This window comes from Mustela nivalis, assembly GCF_964662115.1.
Source record: "Mustela nivalis genome assembly, chromosome: 10".
Classification (NCBI taxonomy): Eukaryota; Metazoa; Chordata; class Mammalia; order Carnivora; family Mustelidae; genus Mustela; species Mustela nivalis.
Window position 1 is genome coordinate 62,815,375 of NC_139029.1, and position 23,811 is coordinate 62,839,185.

Genomic DNA, 23,811 nt, shown 5'->3' on the forward strand with positions numbered 1-23,811 from the left:
CCTTGTGTTCTTCCCTCCTTAGCACCACAGAAAATGAAGATCTGGGGGTGGGGAGGTTCTTTATTAAATCCCTTAATACATCTTTATGAGAATAAATTGTATGTTTCTTTAAAGATATTTTCAACTTACACAACAAAGACCAGAAAATATACATCAGAAATAAGGTCCCCATAATTCAAACATTAAGAAATAGTTATCACTTTTTTTAATCTTTTAGGTCAAATATATTTTAATAAGGTATTATATGCTGTAATTCAAAAAAGCAGGTGAATATATTACCAAGAAATTTCTTATTCCATGATAAAACATCTCACTATTCTAATAGAAGTTTCATTTCTAAAAGAGCTCTGGAAAGATTTATAACAAGGGAATTAATTATGTAAAAAGTTATTTGCTTTAAAAATTGCCAATATTATCCTTTAGAAACCTTTAAGAGCCAAAGAAAATCTTTAAAATTATTTCATTTACAAAAAAAGTCATCTACTACATGAAATAAAATATCAAGCATGGCAAATATTTTTATATGGCCCCAAAAGTCTCTGTTTATGTGTGCATTAAAAATACAACAGGGCCACCACATACCCAATTAGACTGGTTAAAATTTAAAAACCTAACAATACCAAATTCTGTTGAGGACAGATAAAGAGCAACAGAACTCTCATTCATTTCTGATAGGAATACAAAATGCTACAGCCACTCTGGAAGACAGTTTGGCAGTTTCTTAGAAAACTAAACACATTGTTACCATAAGACCCAGCAAGTACAAATCCCAACTGATTTGAAAACTTACATCTACACAAAACCTGCAAATGCAATGTTTATAGCAGTCTTATTCATAATCACCAAAATCTGGAAACAATCAACATGTCCTCCAATAGGTAAATAAACAAACTATGACATATCCATAAAATGGAATATTATGGAGAAATAAAATTACATGGGTCATTAGCATAATGGCTCTACTTCTTCATTTTATATACAACTGATCAAGAATACAAGTTGGACCCCAAATACCAAATGGTCTATCATGGCATCTTCTGACAGCCTACACTGCTCAATAACCTCTTTTCTGGAAGACATCCTTCCAAAAAGCATTGGCCAAAGCAGACTTTTCTTCCCCACCTCCAAATATTAACTCTACCCTAGACCAATAATAATTTTGCAAGGGATGAAAACATGACCCAGGGAAGTCAATCTACTGTACAGTCAAGAACCTGGATTTTGTTACAGAATGTGACGAGTATCTGAGAAGAAAAGTCAAGTAGAAAGTTGGGACCAGGGCAAGAACAGTGGAAAGTCACTGCTATTTGCAAACTGAAATTATGCAGGAAAAGTGAACAGAAAACATCAGTAAAGAAAGAAAAACTAATCTGTTAGTGCATAAGAGAAGCATAGGTTAGAGAGTCTCATCTTAAATACCAAAAGGTTGTAATTTCACAAGGCCTGGCCAGGCTTTATTTCCTGATCTTGAATATTCATAAGATTGCCTACTATTTATTTAAAATAAGCCTTTTTTTATATTTGATATACTGTGAATGGATTTTCAGATTCATGCAACCAATAAGCACTTACTAAAACAAGCTCTAACTTGACTTTGTTTATTCCCCTTGCCAGTTTTAAAAAACCTACAGTTCCTTACTAGTTACTGGATTTCAATACCCTTGTATTCAAATTGAATACCATTTGAAGTATCCCACAATGGCTTTCAGAGGGAATTGTTTAAAGATTATGTCAGTATTTTTTTAATCCACATATTTATAGCCTTCAAAAAATTACGTTTTTTTTCTTCCCTAAAGACTATAGATTTCTTGTGGCAAGAAACCCTCAAAGATGGGTCTTTTTAATTGGTTCCTAATACCTGTTTTTCTAAATCTACTCTGTAAAACTCCCGAGTTTCCTCAAGAATTCAGGAAGATGAACACAATGAACTATATTGTGATCAGTATTATAAAAGTTGCACAATAATCTAGACCTGTACCCCTAGGACTAATAATATATGTTTATTTAAAAATTTAAAAAATATTTTTTTAAGTTGCACAATAATCTAGAAAAAATCCTGACCACCAGTCAGATAAGGTTTACATGTTTTCCCTACTCTAGAGTTTTAGATTACCTTTTCTAAGAAACAATACACTGTAACATGTAAAAAGTTCCCCTTCTAAAGTTGCAAATACATAAAAATTTCACACTATAGAGACAAGCTAGTAAACTCTAGTTATAAACTAATACTCTGCTAGGCAGCATATCTCAAATAGAGCTAAATTATTTATCTCTCAAGCTATCTATATTCAATCATTTTACAGTAACTTCAAAGACACAGGATATGTCTTGTATTTTTAACTATTTCTAGCTTCTACTCAAAATTATATGTTATACAGAAAAAGCTAAGTAATATCCTCCATTGAAAATCTTTAAGTAGGACAAACACATAGATAGGGACGCACATTTTCTTTCAAGTCCTTCAAGTCAATAAAGTTAACCTAACTAAATTCTTACTCCATATCGCTTCCTAAAGCCTACTGGCAGAACTCTGGATTGTAAAAATGTATCTGAAACTATACAAAACACTCCGGTCATACCCAACTTGTAAATTTGTCTTATAATACAATGACTTCCTCTCTTTGGGGTCTGGTATTAACAACTGAGCTTATATTTTTCATACAACCACATAAAAACATTTATCTCACCACCTGAAAGTGTGTTCAGTCAACCAAACTAATCATGAGACACACCCTTCTTTCCCATGTCCCCCACCAACCCAATTATCTCTCCATAATTCCTAAGTTAACTATGTGAATAATTATGTAGCTTATTCAACATTTCTTCTTCTTTTTTTTTTTTTTTAAAGATTTTATTTATTTATTTGACAGGCAGAGATCACAAGCAGAGAGAGAGGGGGAAGCAGGCTGAGCAGAGAACCCGATGCGGGCTCGATCCCAGGACCCTGGGATCATGACCTGAGCTGAAGGCAGAGGCATTAACCCACTGAGCCACCCAGGTGCCCCTTATTCAACATTTCTTTTAAAACTTAAAATCTAGTTTTTAAGTAAAAAAAAAAAAAAAAAAAAGGAAATCATTACAGTACTAAATTTCATATATCCAGAGTATTAAAAATCAAACTAATAGCATAAAAAAAATCTCTACTATGAAAAGCATACCAAATTTTCTCTGATATTTTCCAACCGGGATGAGGCTTAACATTTCTCCAATGATATATCAACCAACTAGAAAGATACAATTCCTTCAAAGACCCTGAGGTCTATTGTACATGTTGCTATGATAGAGCACACAGGGACCACTCCATCAATCTTGGGAAGATTGGAAAGATTTCTCAGACTATATGTATGATGTCTAAATTTAAACATCCTTCTCCCTTTGCAGACAGAGAAAGTAAGATAGCCAGGGAAATAGGGGTCAAGGGTAGGCTACAGCAGGTGGTCAGACTTATGAGAAACCTCAAATAAAAGAACTAAAGGAACTAAAGGTTTCATCTGTTTATAATATAGAGAGGTAGACAGTAAAAAAAGAAGGTTTAAAAATCACGCAACAGTTCACTTGAAAGAACAGATTTACAGTACACTAGCACCACAGAAAGCAATTAAGAAAGCATTTCCAGTAATCAAGAAGAGATGACAGTGACCTAAATTTTAAAAAGTATAAATGAGGAGCACCTGGGTGGCTCCATCAGTTAGGCATCTGACTACTGATTTCAGCTCAGGTCTCGATCTCAGAGTAGTAGGGTCAGGCCCTGCACTGAGCTCCACACCAAGCATGGAGTCTACTTTAAAAAAAAAAAAAAAAAAAAAAGTGGCACTGAGAATAAAGAAATAAAGCTGAATCAGTAACACTGGTGGAAGAGGGAGTGTAGTGAAGAAGTAACTGAAGATAACTCCCTTTTTTCTAGATAGGGAAAGTGAAAGAAACTACCAATTAAGTAAAAAGACAGTATTAAATATTGGATGTACCTGAAACAAGCAATGGCTAAGTTCAATTTTAGACATGTTCCACTAAGTTTACTATCGGGAAGGCAAATGGATATGATCTTGTAAGCAGTCTGAAGCTCAACCATAATCTGACTGGAGATATATACATTTGGAAATCCATCAAGAGAGATAGTAATTTAAGCCACAGCAGTGTGTGAGAATATTAACAGAGAGTATACAGAATAAGAAGGAAGTAAAGAACTAAAGCATGAGCAGTACCAAAACCAAGGGGAAGGGCAGAGAAAGACACACACACACACATATACTCATATATAGAGAGAGTTATATATATATATTTTTTTTTGAGAGTTATATATTAATTTGAATTACATAAATGCCATTTTTTAATAGATAAGAAAACTAACAACCACAGAAATTAAAGACATTTACCCAGCATCATACTGCCAACTAAAAATTATAATGGAAGGGGATTGGAATACTCCTCAAATCCAGTCTACTTCTGTAAATAATTTACAAGTAAAACTTTTAATAGCATTTTAAAAATAAAACATTATCCCGTCATGATTGGGGTCTTTTTTTTTTTTTTTTTTAAAGAATATTTTATTTATTGGGTGCCTGGGTGGCTCAGTGGGTTAAAGCCTCTGTCTTCAGCTCAGGTCATGATCCCAGGGCCCTGGGTTCGAGCCCCACATCGGGCTCTCTGCTCATCAGGGAGCCTGCTTCCTCCTCTCTCTCTCTCTGCCTGCCTCTCTGCCTACTTGTGATCTCTGTCTGTCAAATAAATAAATTAAAAAAAAATCTTTAAAAAAAAAAAAGAATATTTTATTTATTTATTTTGAGAAAGAGAGCACAAGCAGAGGGGAGGAACAGAAGGGCAGGGAGAACCAGACTCCCTGTTGAGTAGGGAACCTGAGTGGGACTCGATCCCAGGACTCTGGGATCATGACCTGAACCCAAGGCAGACACTTAGTAGACTGAGCCACCCAGGTACCCCACCATGACTGGTGTCTTAAAAAAACAGTACTTATAAAATATTACACTTGGCTCATTTAACTTCACTCCTATATCCATATTGAAATGTTTATTAAGAAGATACTTTAGGTGTTGACTAGTGTTCAATGGCACTTTCTACCTTCATTGCCAATAAACTATTACATAACCCTTTCTCTCCAAATGAAAGTTGAAACATAATAAAATTTCATGCTTTTATATTCTGAGAACTGTTAGTTAAAATATTTAAAATTAAGAGGAAGGATTATTTAGAACAAGTGAAAAGAAGGAAACAACAACAACAAAAGTTGAATGAGTTCTTCAACTTAGCATAAATGGTAAAAATAGCATCAGTGAAAATAAATTTTCGCAAAACAGTTGACATTTACAAGAAACTGGATGAAACTGACAGGCATAAAAAGAGCATATTCACCCTAGCTTTCTGAAATATAGTACATCATATCTGGCCCATTCAAAAAACTTGAAGGGTCTAAGAAAAATAACTAAAACCTAGCTACATTACTGTTTCATCTCTTATGGTTACCACTTTAAACCTAGTAAATTGTTTCACATCTTCTTGTATGTCGCTTTCTCTTTTACTCATCCTCATGAACTGTATCTGAACCAATAACCTAACTTTTACTTCTTCTCAAACCATAGAACACTCCACCAATACAACAAAACAAAGTAAGTCTCTTTTACTCTCATTCTTCAATTCAAACTGGTATTATTCCAATTTCTCTGACTTCAGTTTCTTAGGAAAAGAAATTGCTTCAACTAATTTTTAAGGTGTAAGTAAAAACTAGCCCTCGGGCGCCTGGGTGGCTCAGTGGGTTAAGCCGCTGCCTTCGGCTCAGGTCATGATCTCAGAGTCCTGGGATCGAGTCCCGCATCGGGCTCTCTGCTCAGCAGAGAGCCTGCTTCCCTCTCTCTCTCTCTGCCTGCCTCTCCATCTACTTGTGATTTCTCCCTGTCAAATAAATAAATAAAATCTTAAAAAAAAAAAAAAAAAAACTAGCCCTCGTTGTCACAAGTGTCAATAAAAAATAATTTCCAAATGGCCAATCTTCAGACTGGGAGTATCACAAGAAGAAAACATACCTAGTGCATACCGAAATTAAATCATAAAGTTCCACTTTTAGTCATGACAGAATTAACACTGAATATCCTTCTGTCATACACAACTAGACAACCAGAGAAAATACACAAACAATTATTGTTAGACAACATGCATTGCAGAACTCTGCTCTGCAGGAGAGAGCAAACAGATGAAATAGGCACACTCTGATCACACTTTCTGCATGGAAGTACCATCAGTACTATGGAACAGGAAGCGGTCTTGCTGAGCTGAGAAAGAGAGAGAAAACTGAGTTTGGGGAAGTGAGGCAGCTGGAATTTGTAGGACAAAGAGAAAGAAGCAAAAGTGAGGAAGAAGGAAACGTGGAGTATCGGCACAGAGGTCCCCTTGTGTCTTCCACATACAAAGCTGCATGTGTAAAACACGAGATTCCACAAGATCAAGCAAAGAACAACTGTCAAGGAGTTGTAGAGAGAAAGATTATCAGTTTTCATGAGGCTAGAGTCCTTCAGGTTTCAACTAGCCAGAGGAAAGACCTTTTTAAATGAGACATCAGAAAGGCTATGCCAAACTAAGGCTAAACCAAACCTAGAATATAGGTTACTCTGTACTTCTCCTATCAGGGCAAAAGATAAAACTTAATAGAATCATGGTTATTATTAAGTAAATTAACTGCCTGTCAGAACAAATTTCAATACTTTTTAAAGAAATAGAAAACTCGGATCCTTAACATATTTCAAGCATCTACCATACAAATATTACTAGATATGTGAAAATTAAATCATAACACACTACGGAGAATTCTGCCAACTAAGAGCACCCTGAACAAACTGCCCAGTCTCTGCTCACCACTTTACAAATTTCTCTCTGTTAAAATCAGAGATTAGAGAAAAGCAGAAGCAGTTTTCCATGATAATGTAAAAGAAATAGCAGTATACAGACCTTGATGAAGACAGAAGATACAGACCTCACTGAAGAAAGAAGCAGAAAAGTCACAGATCTCATTTATTACTGACACTATAGTATCTGATGACATGAATCATCACAGAAACATATAAATGGTATAGTCTGCTTACCAATATGTAAAAACAACATTTTTGAGCCTATAAAAAACCTACTAAAATAAAGTTCCTATAACTAAAGGCTACACTTCAATTAATCTCAAATAAATGATAATTTTTAAAATGGGTATTTATTGCCAAATATAAAGAAAGAACTGTTGTTTCTCCATCCAGAATTTAGACACCTGGTAAGTTATGTAAGATACAGACTCTAAACCAGAAAGAAAGCAAACAAGAAAACACATAATTAAAACAAATATCTCTAATGCTTCTATATGCATTCAGAGAGAAACTCCTCAGTGCATTACTCAAGAATCATGAGACCTAATTCTAACAAGCTTGGTTATTCTGATTTCCAAGTTTAAAGAGAACTAAAAGCACTCAATCAGAAGGGAAGGCTGAGTTTATAAAGGAAGGTAGCATGACAGCACTAGCGACAATAAAATGAAAGATAACAAGACTGAAGAACATTATAAGAAGTCAAAGAACTTCCAGAAGAACATAGAAAAGAAGCTAAGTTATAAGAACATAAAAAGCAGAGGAGTCCAAATCATTGAACTTAAGCAAAAACATAGATATTCTGGCAGTGATGGCAGAAAGTATTACTACATAACCTCTGTCAGCAAAAATGACCCTAAATGAAGAAAAAGTTAAATTATACTCAGGTACAAATACACTTGGATTACAAAAAAGGATCAGTTCTGGACACCATTCACATCATTTGAAATAAAAGATGCTGACATTCAAAGGAAAAAACCAAGAGTTCACTGCACTGATTATTTTGATTAGTCAATGGCATACTCCTCTTACAACCAAAAATTTTATACTAAGGACAGTTATTTCCCTCCTCTCATTAAACTTTGTGCAAACTAGTGGGGCCACTCTGGCTGTTATATTCCACACCTTTTTCAATTAGTTGAGAGGGTACACTTATGCATGAGTTTTCCCTGGTAACCTCTAACTTTAATATACTCAATTGCATTCCAAAACATCCCCCAAAGTATTTTTTGCAAATTATCCAAAATATCTATTTAAAGTCAAGCTGTAGTCAAGTAAGTTTATATCCCCAATTTGTACAGGGCAATTATTTTTCACAGATACATAACAGAATGTCCTTTAAAACAACGAACATGAAAACATTTTATCCAATAAACAGAACAGGTTACTTACCTATAATGCTGATTCTCTGACAGATAAAACCAGATAATCATGATTACAATTACAGAGCTTAAACTTGAACTAAAGAATTTTGAAAACTGAGTACCCAGTATCTGCTCCCTCAGATAACCAGGAGAAATTCTCACCATGAATTAGAATATGGGCATTCTCTATCTACCAGTAGTTCATCAGAATTTCAATAAGTAACTTTAAAACCTTAATTATATGTTAGGAAATGGGGACTATATGATGCTATCTGGTCTACTTCTGAGTTGTAGGCTGTGTCAAACAAGAAACTAGAGAAAATCACTCTGTGCCTTATGAAGCACAGTACACACATAACATTACTTTGTCTAGAGCAGGATGATTCCTCTATTGCTTTCTAAGCAAAATCCACATCTGGTTCAGGAGCCTTCTCGCCCCTTGAAAGAAACTTAGACAAACAATAAAAGCAGTCTCATAGGAAGTGAATCTACAAGACATAATGAGGATTTTCTCTATGCAGCTTCTGAAACTGATGATCTCAAATGATTCACATAAGCGTAGTATAAAAGGACATATCATAATTATTTAAAGTACATTAATGAGAACCAAGTTTAAAAACACAATTCCTATATTCTTTAATATGGCTTGAAAATTTCTTACACAGAGACTACATGAGCAATATTCTTTTGATGAACAGTAACTAGCTTATTCTTACACTTTCATTATCTAGAAACTTGAAAATTGGTATAAACATTAATAATCTTATCAATGAGTTAATCTTCAGAAGACATCAAGATTCCAAAAACTCTTCACCTGACTTTTCATCCTCTGCCTATTTATGTAAAGTTACAAGATCTTTAAATGAAGCTATTCAAGGCCCTTCAAATAATTTACTTAAGTATTCTTGTACAATGAGAATTCAGAGAAAACTGATCAAATCACATTTTCTTTTGAATATTTATTTTCCAGTGATTGCCTTGTGAATTGGGGGGAAAAAGCTCTGAACCTAAAATCTTCCATACCTGCTTTCCCTAGAGCCAGAACTTCAATCTGAAAGACCTGATTCAATGCTTCTGATTCAAAATCCACAAAAGGTCAATTCCCAAAGAGAAAAAAGCAAATCACAGTTAAATCTATGATCTCAGTCAGTCTGGCTATTTAGGCCAAAAAGGGAGTCACCAGGTATTATCTATCACTTTAACAAAATTTTTCAACCTCGAAGACCTGGGTTTTTAGATAAAATACATTTCTTCTGATTCCCCACCCACTACTCTTTAAGAGATCAGACCTAGTGCAATAATTCACATCTGGAATCCTGCCCGGGGGGGAAAAAAAAAAAAAGATAATCTTCAGTCTCCCTTCCCTTGTTCCTAGTAGAGTTCTCCAAAAAACAAACAAACAAACAAATAAATAAATAAATATGTAAAAGCACACTGTGGGTTCATGGGAATAAAACGGACACATCTCGAGATAAAACAAGGTTAAGTATCCAGAATGCCCATAAATTCATTTCTCTGGTCTATGGTCTAATTATCGTGAATCAGGTCTAAGGCTAGGCTTCTATATACAATATCTTTTCAAAAATTCCCAAGTCATTAGATGACCCTATATGTAATACCTTTGTAAATAAGACAGATAAATATAGGCTAAATGGTAGGATAGCAAGTTGCTGATTAAATAATCAATGTTAATTTAGAGAAGAGTTACAATTAGAATGAGAACAACCATGTTCTCCCAGCTCCAGATAAAAAGCTATGACATGCTCAGTGTTTTCTATCCATAACCTATTTTTGAATCTGGCCATCCAGAAGTATACATTCCCTACTGGTAAAGATACTCATGTAGGGGCGCCTGGGTGGCTCAATGGGTTAAAGCCTCTGCCTTCGGCTCAGGTCATGATCCCAGAGTCCTGGGATCAAGCCCCGCATGGGGCTCTTTACTCAGCGACGAGCCTGCTTCCCCTTCTCTCTCTGTCTGCCTGCCTATCTGCCTACTTGTGATTTCTCTGTCAAATAAATAAATAAAATCTTAAAAAAAAAAAAAAGATACTCATGTATAATCTGGGCAATGCCTAGTTCCCAGTTTCAAAGGGAATTATCTGGAGAAATTTAATAGCATGAAGAGAATAAGAAAGAAAAAAAAATATTTTGATGGGGGTGTATGTGTATACTTCTGTGCGCAGAAGAATAATATTTAATTACCCATTTATCTTTTGTTTTTCTTTACCCCAAGTGCATTTTCAAACCAAAAGAAATTAATTTTAGACTTCAAAGCACAAGACAGGTATCAGGATGGTATTTTTTACCATGACAATTTAGGTTTAAAAAAAAAAAAGCCAACATTATATCCAATCATCTCTTGGCTCTAAACAAAAAGCAAAGAAATAAGGACTCTACTGAAATGAGATTACATCTAACATGATCAAACATCCTCTCTCAATTTTCTTTAAATTATCTCTAACCTAGATGCTAATCAAGATGCTCTCACCCTCCATCTAACTCTTGCCAATATGCTTCCATCAGAGGAAAAAAACTTACAAGTGAAGTGCCTAAAGGTGCTACCTTCAAAGGACTGGAAGAAGGCAAAAAAGCAAGAACAAGTGATTTCTTTTGCCCAAGGTCACCAAATGAGGCATTAAATTGAAAATGCTGTCCTAATAAAGCAACTACCATCCAAATCCCAAAGGACTGTGTACCTGAGGAACCCTTCAAACTATATTCTTGCAAAGGCTTAAGAATATGGAACGTCAGGGGCGCCTGGGTGGCTCAGTGGGTTAAAGCCTCTGCCTTCGGCTCAGGTCATGATCCCAGGGTCCTGGGATCGAGCCCCACTTCGGGCTCTCTGCTCCGCAGCGAAGCCTGCTTCCCTTCCTCTCTCTCTGCCTGCTTCTCTGCCTACTTGTGACCTCTGTCAAATAAATAATAAAATCTTAAAAAAAAAAAAAAAAAGAATATGGAACGTCATTCTTTAAATGTTACGGCCACTATATTTAGACAATTATTTCATAGGTTTGTCATCCTTAGGAACGATCATCAGGAGAGCTCAAACAAAAAAAGTAAAACAATGAATTAATGGGAAAATATTTCCCATCAATATACCAGCTAGGCCTTAAGAGAGCATCTCTTTTGCCAAAGTAACAATAAAAGGAAGAGAATAGACATAACGACTACCATTTTATAAAAATGCACACTTCTTGAGTTCTTGGTTTTTCTCTAACAAATATTCTGCTTCTTTTGCCTGCAGATAAGCAACTCTGTTTTTAAAAACCGATGCTTAATAGTAATGGTAAGAACTCCATCTACCTGAAATTGGAAAAACTTCACTTATTCATTTATTGAGTTTCTATCTCAAATTGGATTTCAAATATTTCAAATATATAAAAATGCTAACCATTCTACAAAAATAAATGAATAAAATGCTGATAAAATGACCTCTCTACTAAACCAAATATTAAAATACCATTTTTTTTTAAAAAGGAAATTTTTCAGAGAAGAAACATATGCTAAAAGGCCACCAAATTATCATATACAAATCTGATCTATAATGTATGGCAAAAAATTATTATGGTCCACAACTAAGATTTGATACTTTGTGATCTGATACATACCAGATCTGGCAACTGTCACAAGAACATTACAAAGTTTCCTTAAATCGGTGTTTTTACACAGCCTATAAAATCTGTGCCAGTAATTCAAAAGCTCACTTTGTAGGAATAAAGGTGATTAACTCATGTATGTCTTTTACTGTTGCTGATCACAGTATTCATAATAAACCCTGTTCACTGTTCATTAACCTTCTATTCAGGATTACTCAGAGTTAGCTCCAATTCATTTGTGTTACTACCCAGAATACTTAAAGCAAATCTAAGTAAAACTGTGATAAATTTGGACACTCTATTTTTAAAAAGTACCTTCATTACAAAGATTAAGAAATGACAGCACTTTAAAATAGCCTCCCCTTGTAATTTAGAATCAGGAGAAAGTTGTCCCAAATGCTTTAAGTAAACTATAGAGCAGACTGTAACTCTTGCTAATGTGCTAATTACAATAAACAATTACCCATCATAGTTTTAACAGTAATATCAATTTCTGCAAATCACGGAAGTCAAAGATAATGCATAAAGTACATTATCTTAAATCAAAAGTTTTAATGAGAAATTAGATAAGTAAGTAAGATAAAAGTGTATTTCTAACCTGCCAGATTTCCCTTATCTATATGATGTCTAAGCACTCGTTAATGGTTTTACACTGTCTGGAAGGCACAGACATTTCATAAAACTCTGCAACTATAAATTCAAAGTGTATTGTGATACCTAAAGATGTTTCCATTTTATAAATTAACTGAAATGGTATTAAAGTTATTAATGAAAACACCATCAACCATGTTTCCACGTGTCTTTTCTAATTGAGATGTGTGAAATATCAAAACTAGAAAACCATATTGCCATTGAGAAGAGTAATAAAGCTGAGTTTTAAAGTCTTTCCTTTTTTTGGAGTTTAAGAGTTGAGATAATCATTATGTTAAACCTAAAATTTCAGCTAAAGCATTAATCTTAGCTATAATAAAAATGCTATGAATAGACATTTATGAACAGATACTGAAAACGTGGGGAATAATAAACAAAGCAGAATTCATGGTTACCATATTTACACATACTCTTTGTTGTGTTTCAGTGCCACATGATCTGATTCAAAGTAATAAACATCAGGATCATCTTCTTCTTCTTCTGCATTGTGCGGATTGGCACTCTCTTTGGCAGATGGCAAATGTCCAATATTAAGTCTTGCCTCTGAGGGTGGCTTACTTAGTCCTTCACTCCCATAATTTTCGGAGTCACAAAATATTCCTCTTTCATTCTGAGTAATTTCATCAGGATTTGTGGGAGATTCACTTATGTTATCACTAACAGTTGCATTTGTTTCATTGGGACTAAGATTATTCTCCTCAAATTGTCCATTTTCTCTGCAAGGAGAACTGTTTTTAGTGGGACTACCTCTGGTAGGGGCCGCCCTTCGTGGTGAAGTTCTCAGAGTATATCGATGTTCTTGAGGTTCTGATAAAGACATCATTTGAGCTGAAACACAGTCTAGAACAGAAGATGATTCTGGTTCTCCAGAGACTGGCATATTCTCAAGACTTGTGTCCAGGGCGTTACTGGTGTTTTCATTACACTGCTCTTTTGAGGCACTGCTATCTCCCACCACATCTACTTCCTCCTCAGAATCCCTTAAGGATGACTGAATTTCAGAAAAGGGGCCTGTAGCTGGCTCAGTAGTCAGCTGATTAACATGTTCCACAGGCAGGCAGGCAGTTACTATTTTGTGGTCCTCCAACTTGACCTGCACTTCTGAATTTGTGCAAGGCACGTTATGGTCTATATAACTGTCCTCCTTCCTACTATCAAGGAACATTGAAGTGTGGGTATCCGAATCCCCATTTTCAGCTACTGACTTTTCCTGCAACACATATGAACCAGTGCTATTTTGTTTAGTGTTCCCATCAGGCTGACAGTCATCACAGTTTATAACAGCTGAATCACTGTCATCAACACCATTGACAGCCAAATAGCCTGTGATTTCTTCAACTACTGCAGAATTAAGTGGCCCTTCCTCACTGACATTCACCTTTTTAATTTCCCTTTTCTCACAATCATCCAGTATAAGACATCGACAAGCTCGTTTAGTCCCTTGAAAATCTGCATCATTGTCCACTACTGTATTCCTCTGTTCTACTGACTCCTTGTCTGATTTTATAGGTGAATCTTCTTCTGAACTGTTTGGTGCTTCAGATCTAAGACAACGCTTAATTCTTTTTAAAACTGGTGAAACAGGTTCTGTTTGCCTTCTCTCACAATTTTCTACAGCCTGCCTTTCTACGTTATCTTTTTCTGAAGAAGAAAGTCCTCTTTTCCTAGGGCTTACCCATGATTCTCGAGTACTTTGCTGTTTTAAATCAGTAGTTCTTCCATTATTATTTCCTTTCTGAATCTGCACAGGCTCTGGTCTCTTCTTTGGTGATCTTGATCGTACTTGAGAATGAGAAGAGATTTCTTCAGGGTGAGCAATGCTACGATTCCTTAAAGTTCTACCACAAAAAGATTCATCCAAGCCGTTTAACCCCACTGTTGATCTTGTAACACGAGTAGATCGGGAAGCAGCCATACTATGGCAAGTCCCTACAATACGGTCATCATGATCCACTCATTGGGAAACCTTCAAAAATGTAAACAAAATAATGAGAAAAAGGTAATAGTTAATATACCTAAAACAAAAGCATAAAGCTATTAACTTTTAAATCCAAGTATAGCCAATATTAATAAATAACATGATATAATTTCTTTTATAAATATTTCTAAAAATGATATTAATAATAGCTAACAATTATATGACACTTAATATGTTCCAGGAATTGTTCTATATGCTTTACATACATTAACTCACTTAAGTCTCACAACAATTAAGAAAACTGCTATTACCATCCTTACTTTACAAATGAGGAGGGTGAAGTATCTGTATCTTTTAAGAAATCTGTCCAAAGCCACACACTTAAGTGGCAGGGCAGGGCTCTACAGACCATGCCCTTAACCTGCCTCAGACACACAGGCACAAAGGTCCCAGAAAAGACTTCCCTGAAAGACAGGATTTCATCTTGGTTATTAAAAGAATACCCTTGAATTTTTATAGCAGTTATCACAAAAACTATCCCAATCATTTATGTTTTCTCAAAATATTCCTGGGAGGTAAAGTGGTAGGCTCTGCTTTTCTTAATTCGCTCTTACTAAAATGAGTTTTTGGCCAAATCCTTTGGTAACAAACTATGTGACATCCAAACAATTTCAGCTGCAGTAGAATTTTTGTCATCAAGCAGATGAATAGATATCACAACCCTAGCTTGCAAGTGTTAAAGCAAAACAAAGCAAACCCAAATCATCCTAGTCTCTAGAAGTACAAGAAGTACAGCCAACTGAAAGGAAGTATCCTGAAGAGGATGGAAGAAAAAGGAAAAGAAGCCCCCAAAGTAAATATGACATCTAAGAAATCAGGACTACATGTATAACCCCATCCTCTCCTTTGAACCCCTGTATATATGTATATGCCACAATTTTAACACATGTTGGGAGATGAACTGGTTTTCTCGTGTGGATGTTTGGTGTTTCTAAGATAGAAATGCAAGGGAAATTGAAAAATGCCCCGACTGGTCAATCCATCTGGACAAACTCTGAGTGGTTATTATTTTCCAAAGGTTCTCCCATAAAGCAAAATAAAGGCGCTATTAACATTTCCAGTACCCATTCTTCTCTTCCTCTTCTGTTTAGCTTCACAAGACAATTTGTCACTTCACTACTTAACTTCCAAATGGGGTCCAGGATAGAGAAAGAGGCTAACAATGGCTGTTGGTAGTTTCATACTAGGTAGTTTCATAGTACCCCCCCCACCTCCCTCTACCATGCTTCCCATAGTCTCCTTCTCATATAAACCCTCCAAATGCCATTCTACCCCTCCCCTGCAAACCAAATATAATCTCTCCTTTGCCTCAACTAGATGTGTCTAACAGTAGAAAGGTTATGAAGAACTACAGAAGCCATAGCAACACACTGCCACACATAAAGAAAAGAAAAGGGAATTGTCGTCTTCTTTCTGCCTGCTGACAAATGAATTTAAGCTTCCTAAAATATACGTACATTGATTTAGTCTTGTTTCAGAGTAAGGCATACTTTTCAATTTTAATTAACAATGTTTGAAAATCTTACAAGACTCACAAACTATCCCTGGGATTAGATTATGATAATCTGTCCTAGAGAATGCTATAGCCATAGCCATCTCATGAACAAGTACAGGATACCAATCAGAGGTATGAAATACATTTCATATAGTAAACTTTTACTATTTGGGGATCATTGGAGGCACATGACTTGTAATTCTCTTTTGCTTAAATCTTGTCATGAAGATTGCAGCCCATTTTAAATCACAGGTAATAAATACTGAAGGTCCCATAAATACCCACTTTTAATTACAAAAACTATAAGCTAAATTTCAAATGCTATTTTTAAAAAGCACAAGCTAAAAATTACTAAAATCAGTTTGTTTCAGATACCCAAATCTGTAACTCTCAAATTTGAAGATTACCGATTTTTAAATATTAATTACCTATGTAAATAGACAAAAGAAACATAATTTTTAAGCTTTCCTTACAAAATCTAATGCAAACAGTTCATGTTAATTTAATTATATTCATAATTTATTATTCAAAACTGATTATGTTTATAATTTATGATTCAAAAATAATACTGGCAATAGTAATATTTTATAAACACAAAAAAATAATCTCTCTACTTTTTAAAAAAAGACTTTATTTATTTGACAGATCACAGGTAGGCAAACAGGCAGGCAGAGAGAGAGGAAGGGAAGCAGACTCCCCTGTTGAGCAGAGAGCCTGATGCGGGGCTCAATCCCAGGACCCTGGAATCATGACCTGAGCCAAAGGCAGAGGCTTTAACCCACTGAGCCACCCAGGCGTCCCTTAATCTTTACTTTTTAAAATGTGGTGCCAATTAAGGGTATTTAAACCTCAAAGGATTGCAGTAACAGGCACCCCCAGCCCTTCTTTCCTTTCCTACCAATCTAAATGAAATCAAAATCTCTGCCTTGTCATTATTAATAAAATAAACCTATTATTATTAGTTACTTGTAAAGAATACATACATAGTATGAATACATACAAAGATTACATAGTATGTATTATATACATATAATACATATATACATATAATACTATTACATAGTATTATACACGTATACATAATATATGTAATTATAAAACACTACTAACAATGAGGGCCTATTTCTTCACTATTCCAGTGATCAAAACACTAATATGAAAGATGAAACCTCTTTTTGTTTCTTCTGATCCCTAAAAAGCATTTTTATTCTATTTATCAACCATAGTAAGGTCCATTTTAGTTAAAGTTCTCAAATCCTATGCTACTGAGACATATTTAAAGCAAACCTGTTTAATACAAGGACCGGCCCTTTTGGTACCTCAAACTCTCACAAGTCAAAGTGTGGCCTGAAAAACCAGCATCATGGCATCCCTTGGAAGCTTGTTGGAGATGCAGAATATCAGGCCCTGCCCCAGACCTACCAATTAATCAGATTCCCAGGTGATTTATTTGCCTATCAGGATTTGAGAAGCACTGACTCAGACAGAATTCTTTAAAAATAATATAGTCATCAGGTTCAAACTAAATTAGACCTATTTATAATATATCCTTTAATTCATTATTTGATTCTAGTAATAAAAATGTATAAATAAAAGCATGAGTGCTCTGGCTTAAGTAGTACCAAAGAGAGGACTCAATCTCTTGCCTGACAATAACACTGCATGTGCCTAAGGCAATAAATTGATAAAAAATTCTGAAAATTAAATGAAATTTAAACACTCTTCCCTCTGAGGTTGTTTTCTTCTGTTCTAACCTTTTTCTTCATCTTTTCTACTTTGAATAGGCATATATAAAGGCACACATTTTCTGCAGTTATCTAATAAATCGAGTGCAAATTTCAGTTACCAAAAAGGGACTAAAACTGTCTTGATTATCACAACCAAGTCTCAATGTTGCTTTGCCATGCTTAGCTAAGTATTATAGACTAAAGTAGTTGTTCTCCTCGCTTTAGCTGCATAATACAGTTACTGAAGAAATTCAGTGAAGAGGTTTGGAGCACAAAATTATATTCCTACTAAAAATTAAAATTACTAAGGGAACTTACTTACAAACTAAGTATCTCAGAAAATACCCTTTTTAGTTAACTAAATAGGAGACACGTGGTGAAAAGCTTAGCCAGCACCCACTCTAAATCGGAATTAAGGGAATAATCACTCTAATTTCGGAATTAAGGGAAACTGTTAGTTAACATATTCATATGGCAAAATGCAATCTAGCAACTAGAATGAAGTTTTTCCTACATGTTATATACATCAACTAATGAATATGGCACTTCCTAAAACAGAAGAGAATATGACCAACCAATCACAAAAATTAAACAGAGTCCCTTCCTTTCTTCTCCACCCTCGTAAGTTTTCCTCCTACTGGAGTGCACATCAAGGACAGTCAACCAAATTTCAACCTGTCTATTCATATTAAGCTCCAAATCTTACCTATAATTCTAATATCTCACCCATGCTGTCAAACTATCCTCCCCCAAATCTGACTCTACCTTTACCTCAAATCTAACTGCAGGATTCTAAAACAGTATCAGCTGTATTTCAGACCATAAATGTCCAGCCCCTGGGACTCCATCTGCAGAACTGCATCAATATGAACTAACAGGAAGAAAACTAAAATGGCCCACCTAATAAAACACTACTCCAGCTATCGCCTTTACCTATGAGAAAGAAATCTCAAAAAGATTTTTCAAAAATAATGCCTATAACCTTTTGCTCCACTATAATTACCAAAGTAGTATAATTTATTTTGGGGACTGAGAGACTGGCAATCATCCATTAACATCAACCTTTTGGCAATATTTATTATCACAATATTTAGTTTTATTAATTGAACAATTTTTTGAAAACTGGTCATGATACCATATCAAACCAAAGCGAAAGGCAAAAAGAGCAAAAGCGACTGGAAAAGTGTTACCAATATGATTCTTCTACCTAGAACATAAACATGAGTTGCTTAGTAACGGTTCAGACTATTCTTGTCATACAGTTCTTTTAAGTCAAATTTCTTTAGCTGAGCAATTACCACTATCAGGTTAAAAGTAGGAGGGTGAAATGTAGGGACCCACCAATGCAATGCAAGTTAAAAGTTCTTAATATTTGTGTTTTGAAGCTGTGAATTCTACTATGTACTGCCTTATATAAAGGGATCTCTTCTTTCTTCCCCATTAAGAGAGAGAGATACATGATAGATAAGTGACACAGACAGATACACAAAATGCTGAATGAATGCATACTTTGAAAGAAAATTGGGGAGAAGCAGAAAGTCAAGGAATTTCATAATGCCCCTTCAACCAAAAATACCTACAGTGTCAAGGATAATGCTCTAGAGATTCCGACATACTTAGTCACTTCATTTATATCCCTATTGGGAAGAGTGGGAAAATATTTCATCCCTAACCCATTCCCTACAGTTCCACACTCCTATGAACTGCCAGACAGACTGCATAATATACATACAGAAGAAAGTATAGAAATATAACAAGTTAACCCTCCCACAAAAAATATCAAACTACAGTTGTCTTCACTACTGCAAAACTAAATAACTTACCTGTACAACCAAAGATCTATCATTGTGGAAATATTATCTCTTTTCCTTATATCCTGAAGGAGTTGAAGCTACGATCTAGAATAGAGCTTAAGCATCAGGGTTTCAGACTCTCAGCTTCAGCCATGGAGAATACTAGAACCTCCTAAATTCCTTTCTTTAAAATAAAATAATAAAAAAAAAAATTAAAGAAACAAATTAACTTATGCTAACAAATTTACCTCTTCTATAAGAGGAAACAGCAGAAAACAGAATATCTATTCATAGTAACATCTCTGATACTTCTTAGGAACTCTGTAGCCTCAGAGATACCAAGAAACTAGAAAATGATGTTTAAAAACCAACAAAAACAAACCAAAAAGACCTTGAAATATATTGAATCCTCCCAACAACTCATTATTAGTTTGCATCAAAATGTGGCTCCATTCTTCTCTGGAGTCTACGAGCGTTATCTTTTTGAAGTGACCCCAAGACTGCCTTTGATAAAAATTTCTCATACAGAATTTATAATCTCTTACTCTTTTCTAGAGGCCTTCCCAAAACTTGGCCCTTAAGTATTCAAAACTGGGGACTGAACAACAAAAATAAATTATGCACACCAAAGAATCAACTAAGTCTTCAAATATCTATATGATAACCCTGATGATTACTAAAGTGCCTTAAGACTCTATAATGAAGAAAATGTTCTATTATTTTTGTATATGGATTTTTAACTAGGACAAAAACAATACGGATTTTGTTGGCCAGATATTTTAATTAATCTAAGTGTACTCCATTTCTTGGACAGTCTTGTTAGCTAAGAGTTTTACTTTATGATAATGTATATATGATATCCTTTTCAGAGTATCTGGCTAAATGGTTAAGTGCCCATTTGGAAACAAGAAGGAATACCAGGAAAAAGACTAGTAATGTTTATGATGCAGACAATCACTTTATTATATTCTAAAAGATTTTCACAGTGAAGGATTAAAATTTTAAAACTGATGCAGTTAACAAACATTGTGAACTAGAGTTACTGCCTAGTAAAAATAAACAATTTTAGTCAGCTAGATCGGTAATAATATCTAGTATCAAGAGATGCAATCTCTCACAAATATGGCCTATAAATTCTTGAAAAACACAAGGTAGGAAAATTGTCTAAATAAAATAATACTACATTAAGAAATATTCTAAACTAATATAAGGAGGGTGCACAGTGAAAACATGATCCTACAAAAAGTACCCTTGACTTGAAAATTCACTTATCTTACAACAAAGATTCCAACTGCCAACTCCTTAATACCCAACCTCAAAAGCCTTTCACAAACAAGGCAAAATATTACCTTCTATAGTGTGTGGTGGGGGTGGCAAACATCAGGGGCAGAGGATCCAAAATTTAAGATGTGTCTCTGAGTACACATGGACATGCCCTTTCTAGCACTTTATTCCATTTCCAGTTGGCCACCTCCTACGCATTGTGGATTGGGTTTACTAAAGGAACCTCACTCATTATGATATTTACCAAGCAAGAGTATCTGCAACTGTCATTTTCACAGAACTGATACTTACAGCTGAGTTCTACCAGTATTAAGATAGACAGGATCACCCAGATGTTTTTCTTAAAAGCCTGATACACTGAAAAAGAAACTTTAGTCAATTACTTCTACTAACTAAAGCCCACTTGGCCTTAATTAAGATTACATTTTTGTCTTACCTTTTTAAAAGTGTTTCTCGCCTAGTATTTGATCCCCAAGCGTCTGTATTTATCTGTCATCACTGTTACTGTCCATGTTACATTGAGACTTCAGGTATTAATTATTTATATGGTTGTACTAGCACAACTTGATATCTGTGAAGGGAAACCACAATATAGTCACTATGGATGTGTTACTCTTTACAGATATGTGGACAAAAGTGGTATTTCTAAATACTTAGATAACACCCTGCATTCTCTTAAGCCGCACAAATAATTCCTTATATTAGGCTACAAAATCTGTGCTATCTTCAACAGACTAAGATGATTTGTTAATACTCTTACAAATGCTTCTCAGAGTACCCACATAAAATGTTTCAAGATTTAATTCTAAATTAAAATTCTTAGAAATTTGAGAGCTCCATAGATTCCTTCTCTGACTCCCAATGTAGACAGAGCTCATTTTCCAGATGGCTGTAACTGCTCAGGCATTAACAGAAAAGTATTTTGTGTGTGTGTGTTTTACAATATTAGGGAATAAATATATAATGGTTAAAAATGCAGTAAAAAAGATCATGACTTTTCTTAAATGTGACTTTAAAACATTCCATGTTTTTAAAGTAATGATTTTGTCTTATTTAGATTATCCCTCTATGAATCATTTGTGAACATTATTTTGGCAGTAAAAAGAAGATAAATATGATGAAATAAATCAAGATGAAGCTATCCAAATGTTCCCTAAAAGTAAGCTTCTTAAAAACATAACAAGGCTATAGATTACAACTCTGAGAAACACAACAATGTGCCCATAATCATGACCGAAAGCATTATATAAAACTTTAAGTCATTTCAACCAATTTATTAGTAGAAAAGTGAGCTACTAAAAAAACTCATTCATATGTATCACAGAAACATAAGAATGGCATTCTAAAAATGATTTACCATTGTGTGCCATTCTAAATTCCTATATAATAAAAAGAAAATGCATAGAAATGCAGATAGCTGGAGTGCCCTTGGGTGGCTCATTTGGTCAGATGTCCAACTCTTGATTTTGGTTCATATCATGATCTCAGGGTCTTGAGATCAAGTCCCAAGTTGGGCTTCATGCTGGGCATGACACCTGTTTGAGATTCTCTTTCTCCCTCTTCCTCTGCCCCTCCCATATTTGTGTGGGCATGTGAGCACATTCTCTGTCTCTCAAAAATGGAAGGAAGGAAGGAAAGAGATAGATAGCCTTACACCTGTTTGTGAATAAATTCTGATGATACTGGAGTTGTCAACCTGCCAGATCTTACCCGTGAAAAGTTTCATTATACCAGAGTAGAAACTAATATAATGTTTTATCAATTATGTTTCAATTAAAGAAAAAAAAAACACAAGAGAACAAGACAATAATGTTTAAGAAATACTGATATCTATCACCAAGTACTTAAAACAAGTCTATTCATTTGTTTACAAATGTTAAACAATGCCATAAAAAATTAACACTATTAATGTAAACACTAAAATCTTAAGTATTCCTAAGCTTAAAAGTTGCTATAAATTCTTTTGTAACAAGCAAATTAAACTAGCCCAAATTCTTATATTCCTTACACTGCATTCTTTGTTTCCTTCACTATACATTTCAAATGGGGCAGATAAACTAGTTCAATTTGTGACAACTACAGTAATTTTCTTTTTCAATTATTTAACTATAGTAACTTTCAGAAATTTAAAAAACTTAGCTATTTTGTCTTTTAAAAGCATACAAAATAGATAACAAACCATTTAAATCCTATTTCTAAGGCCTTCGTATTTATTCCTTGCTACAGAACTTCGCTTGTTTTCACATACTAATAAAATCAACAGACTATTCAAGAATTCCAAAGGCAAATCCAAAACCAATCTTGACTGAAAAGAATTACTTTTCCTACTATTTGCAGTCTAACACTGGTGCTACTGTGCTAAATAGATTACGAGATCTAAGATTCATGGCACATATGAAATCACTTCAAAAGACTACAGAAAATCCCACTAGAAAATATTACCAGTTCTACTGATAAAACAAAGTTATAAGCTACACAGCAAAATAAAAACTGTGACATCTAAGCTAAATGCAACCTAAATTATAAGACACCGAAATTTTTTTTTAGTTTTATAGAACCTTGGAAAACATTGAAAACAAAAGTTATATATAGACTCATATTAGTACCCAATTCTTCACTGTAAAAATGAAGATACTGAATTGTGCACTATACCCTGTCTTTAAATAATTTTAAAAGAAACAGACAAGGACAGAGGCGTCTGGGTGGCTCAGTGGGTCCTGGGATTGAGCCCTGCATCAGGCTCTCTGCTCGGCAGGGAGCCTGCTTCTTCCCTCTCTCCCTGCCTGCCTCTCTGCCTACTTGTGATCTCTCTCTATCAAATAAATAAATAAAATATTTTTTAAAAATATTTAAAAATAAAAAAAAAAACAGACAAGGACATTCAAAGGCGAGTGTAGAAAGCATTAAGATAACGATGGTCAGGGGCAGAAACACCTTTGCTAGATAATTAAACTTATCATTTGCTACAGAGAACTAAACTGAATATTTGGTGCAAAGTATAATCAAAAAAGAGCACACTTTCCTGGCTCCCTAAGTTGTTTGGAACCATGGTTTCAGTGTGTCTTGGACGCC

General features: G+C 34.7%; 1 protein-coding gene across 18 annotated transcripts in view; it reads right to left on the minus strand.

The window, feature by feature from the left end:
• The window catches only part of ZZZ3 (zinc finger ZZ-type containing 3), a 119,964-nt gene that overhangs the window by 44,106 nt on the left and 52,047 nt on the right, over positions 1-23,811 (minus strand). For 5 of the 18 annotated variants that reach the window (XM_082686598.1, XM_082686599.1, XM_082686611.1 and 2 more), the window contains 3 exons: positions 21,176-21,310; positions 19,486-19,639; positions 12,873-14,428 (listed from right to left, as the gene is read on the minus strand). The exons of 1 other annotated variant lie outside the window; for it this stretch is intronic. In XM_082686598.1, coding sequence (XP_082542724.1) covers positions 12,873-14,377 — 1,505 coding nt within the window. In that variant the 5' untranslated portion in view covers positions 14,378-14,428; positions 19,486-19,639; positions 21,176-21,310. Of the gene's footprint in view, positions 1-12,872; positions 14,429-19,485; positions 19,640-21,030; positions 21,097-21,175; positions 21,311-23,811 lie in introns of all 18 variants that reach the window. 12 more of the 18 variants (XM_082686601.1, XM_082686609.1, XM_082686602.1 and 9 more) reach the window with 3 other exon arrangements.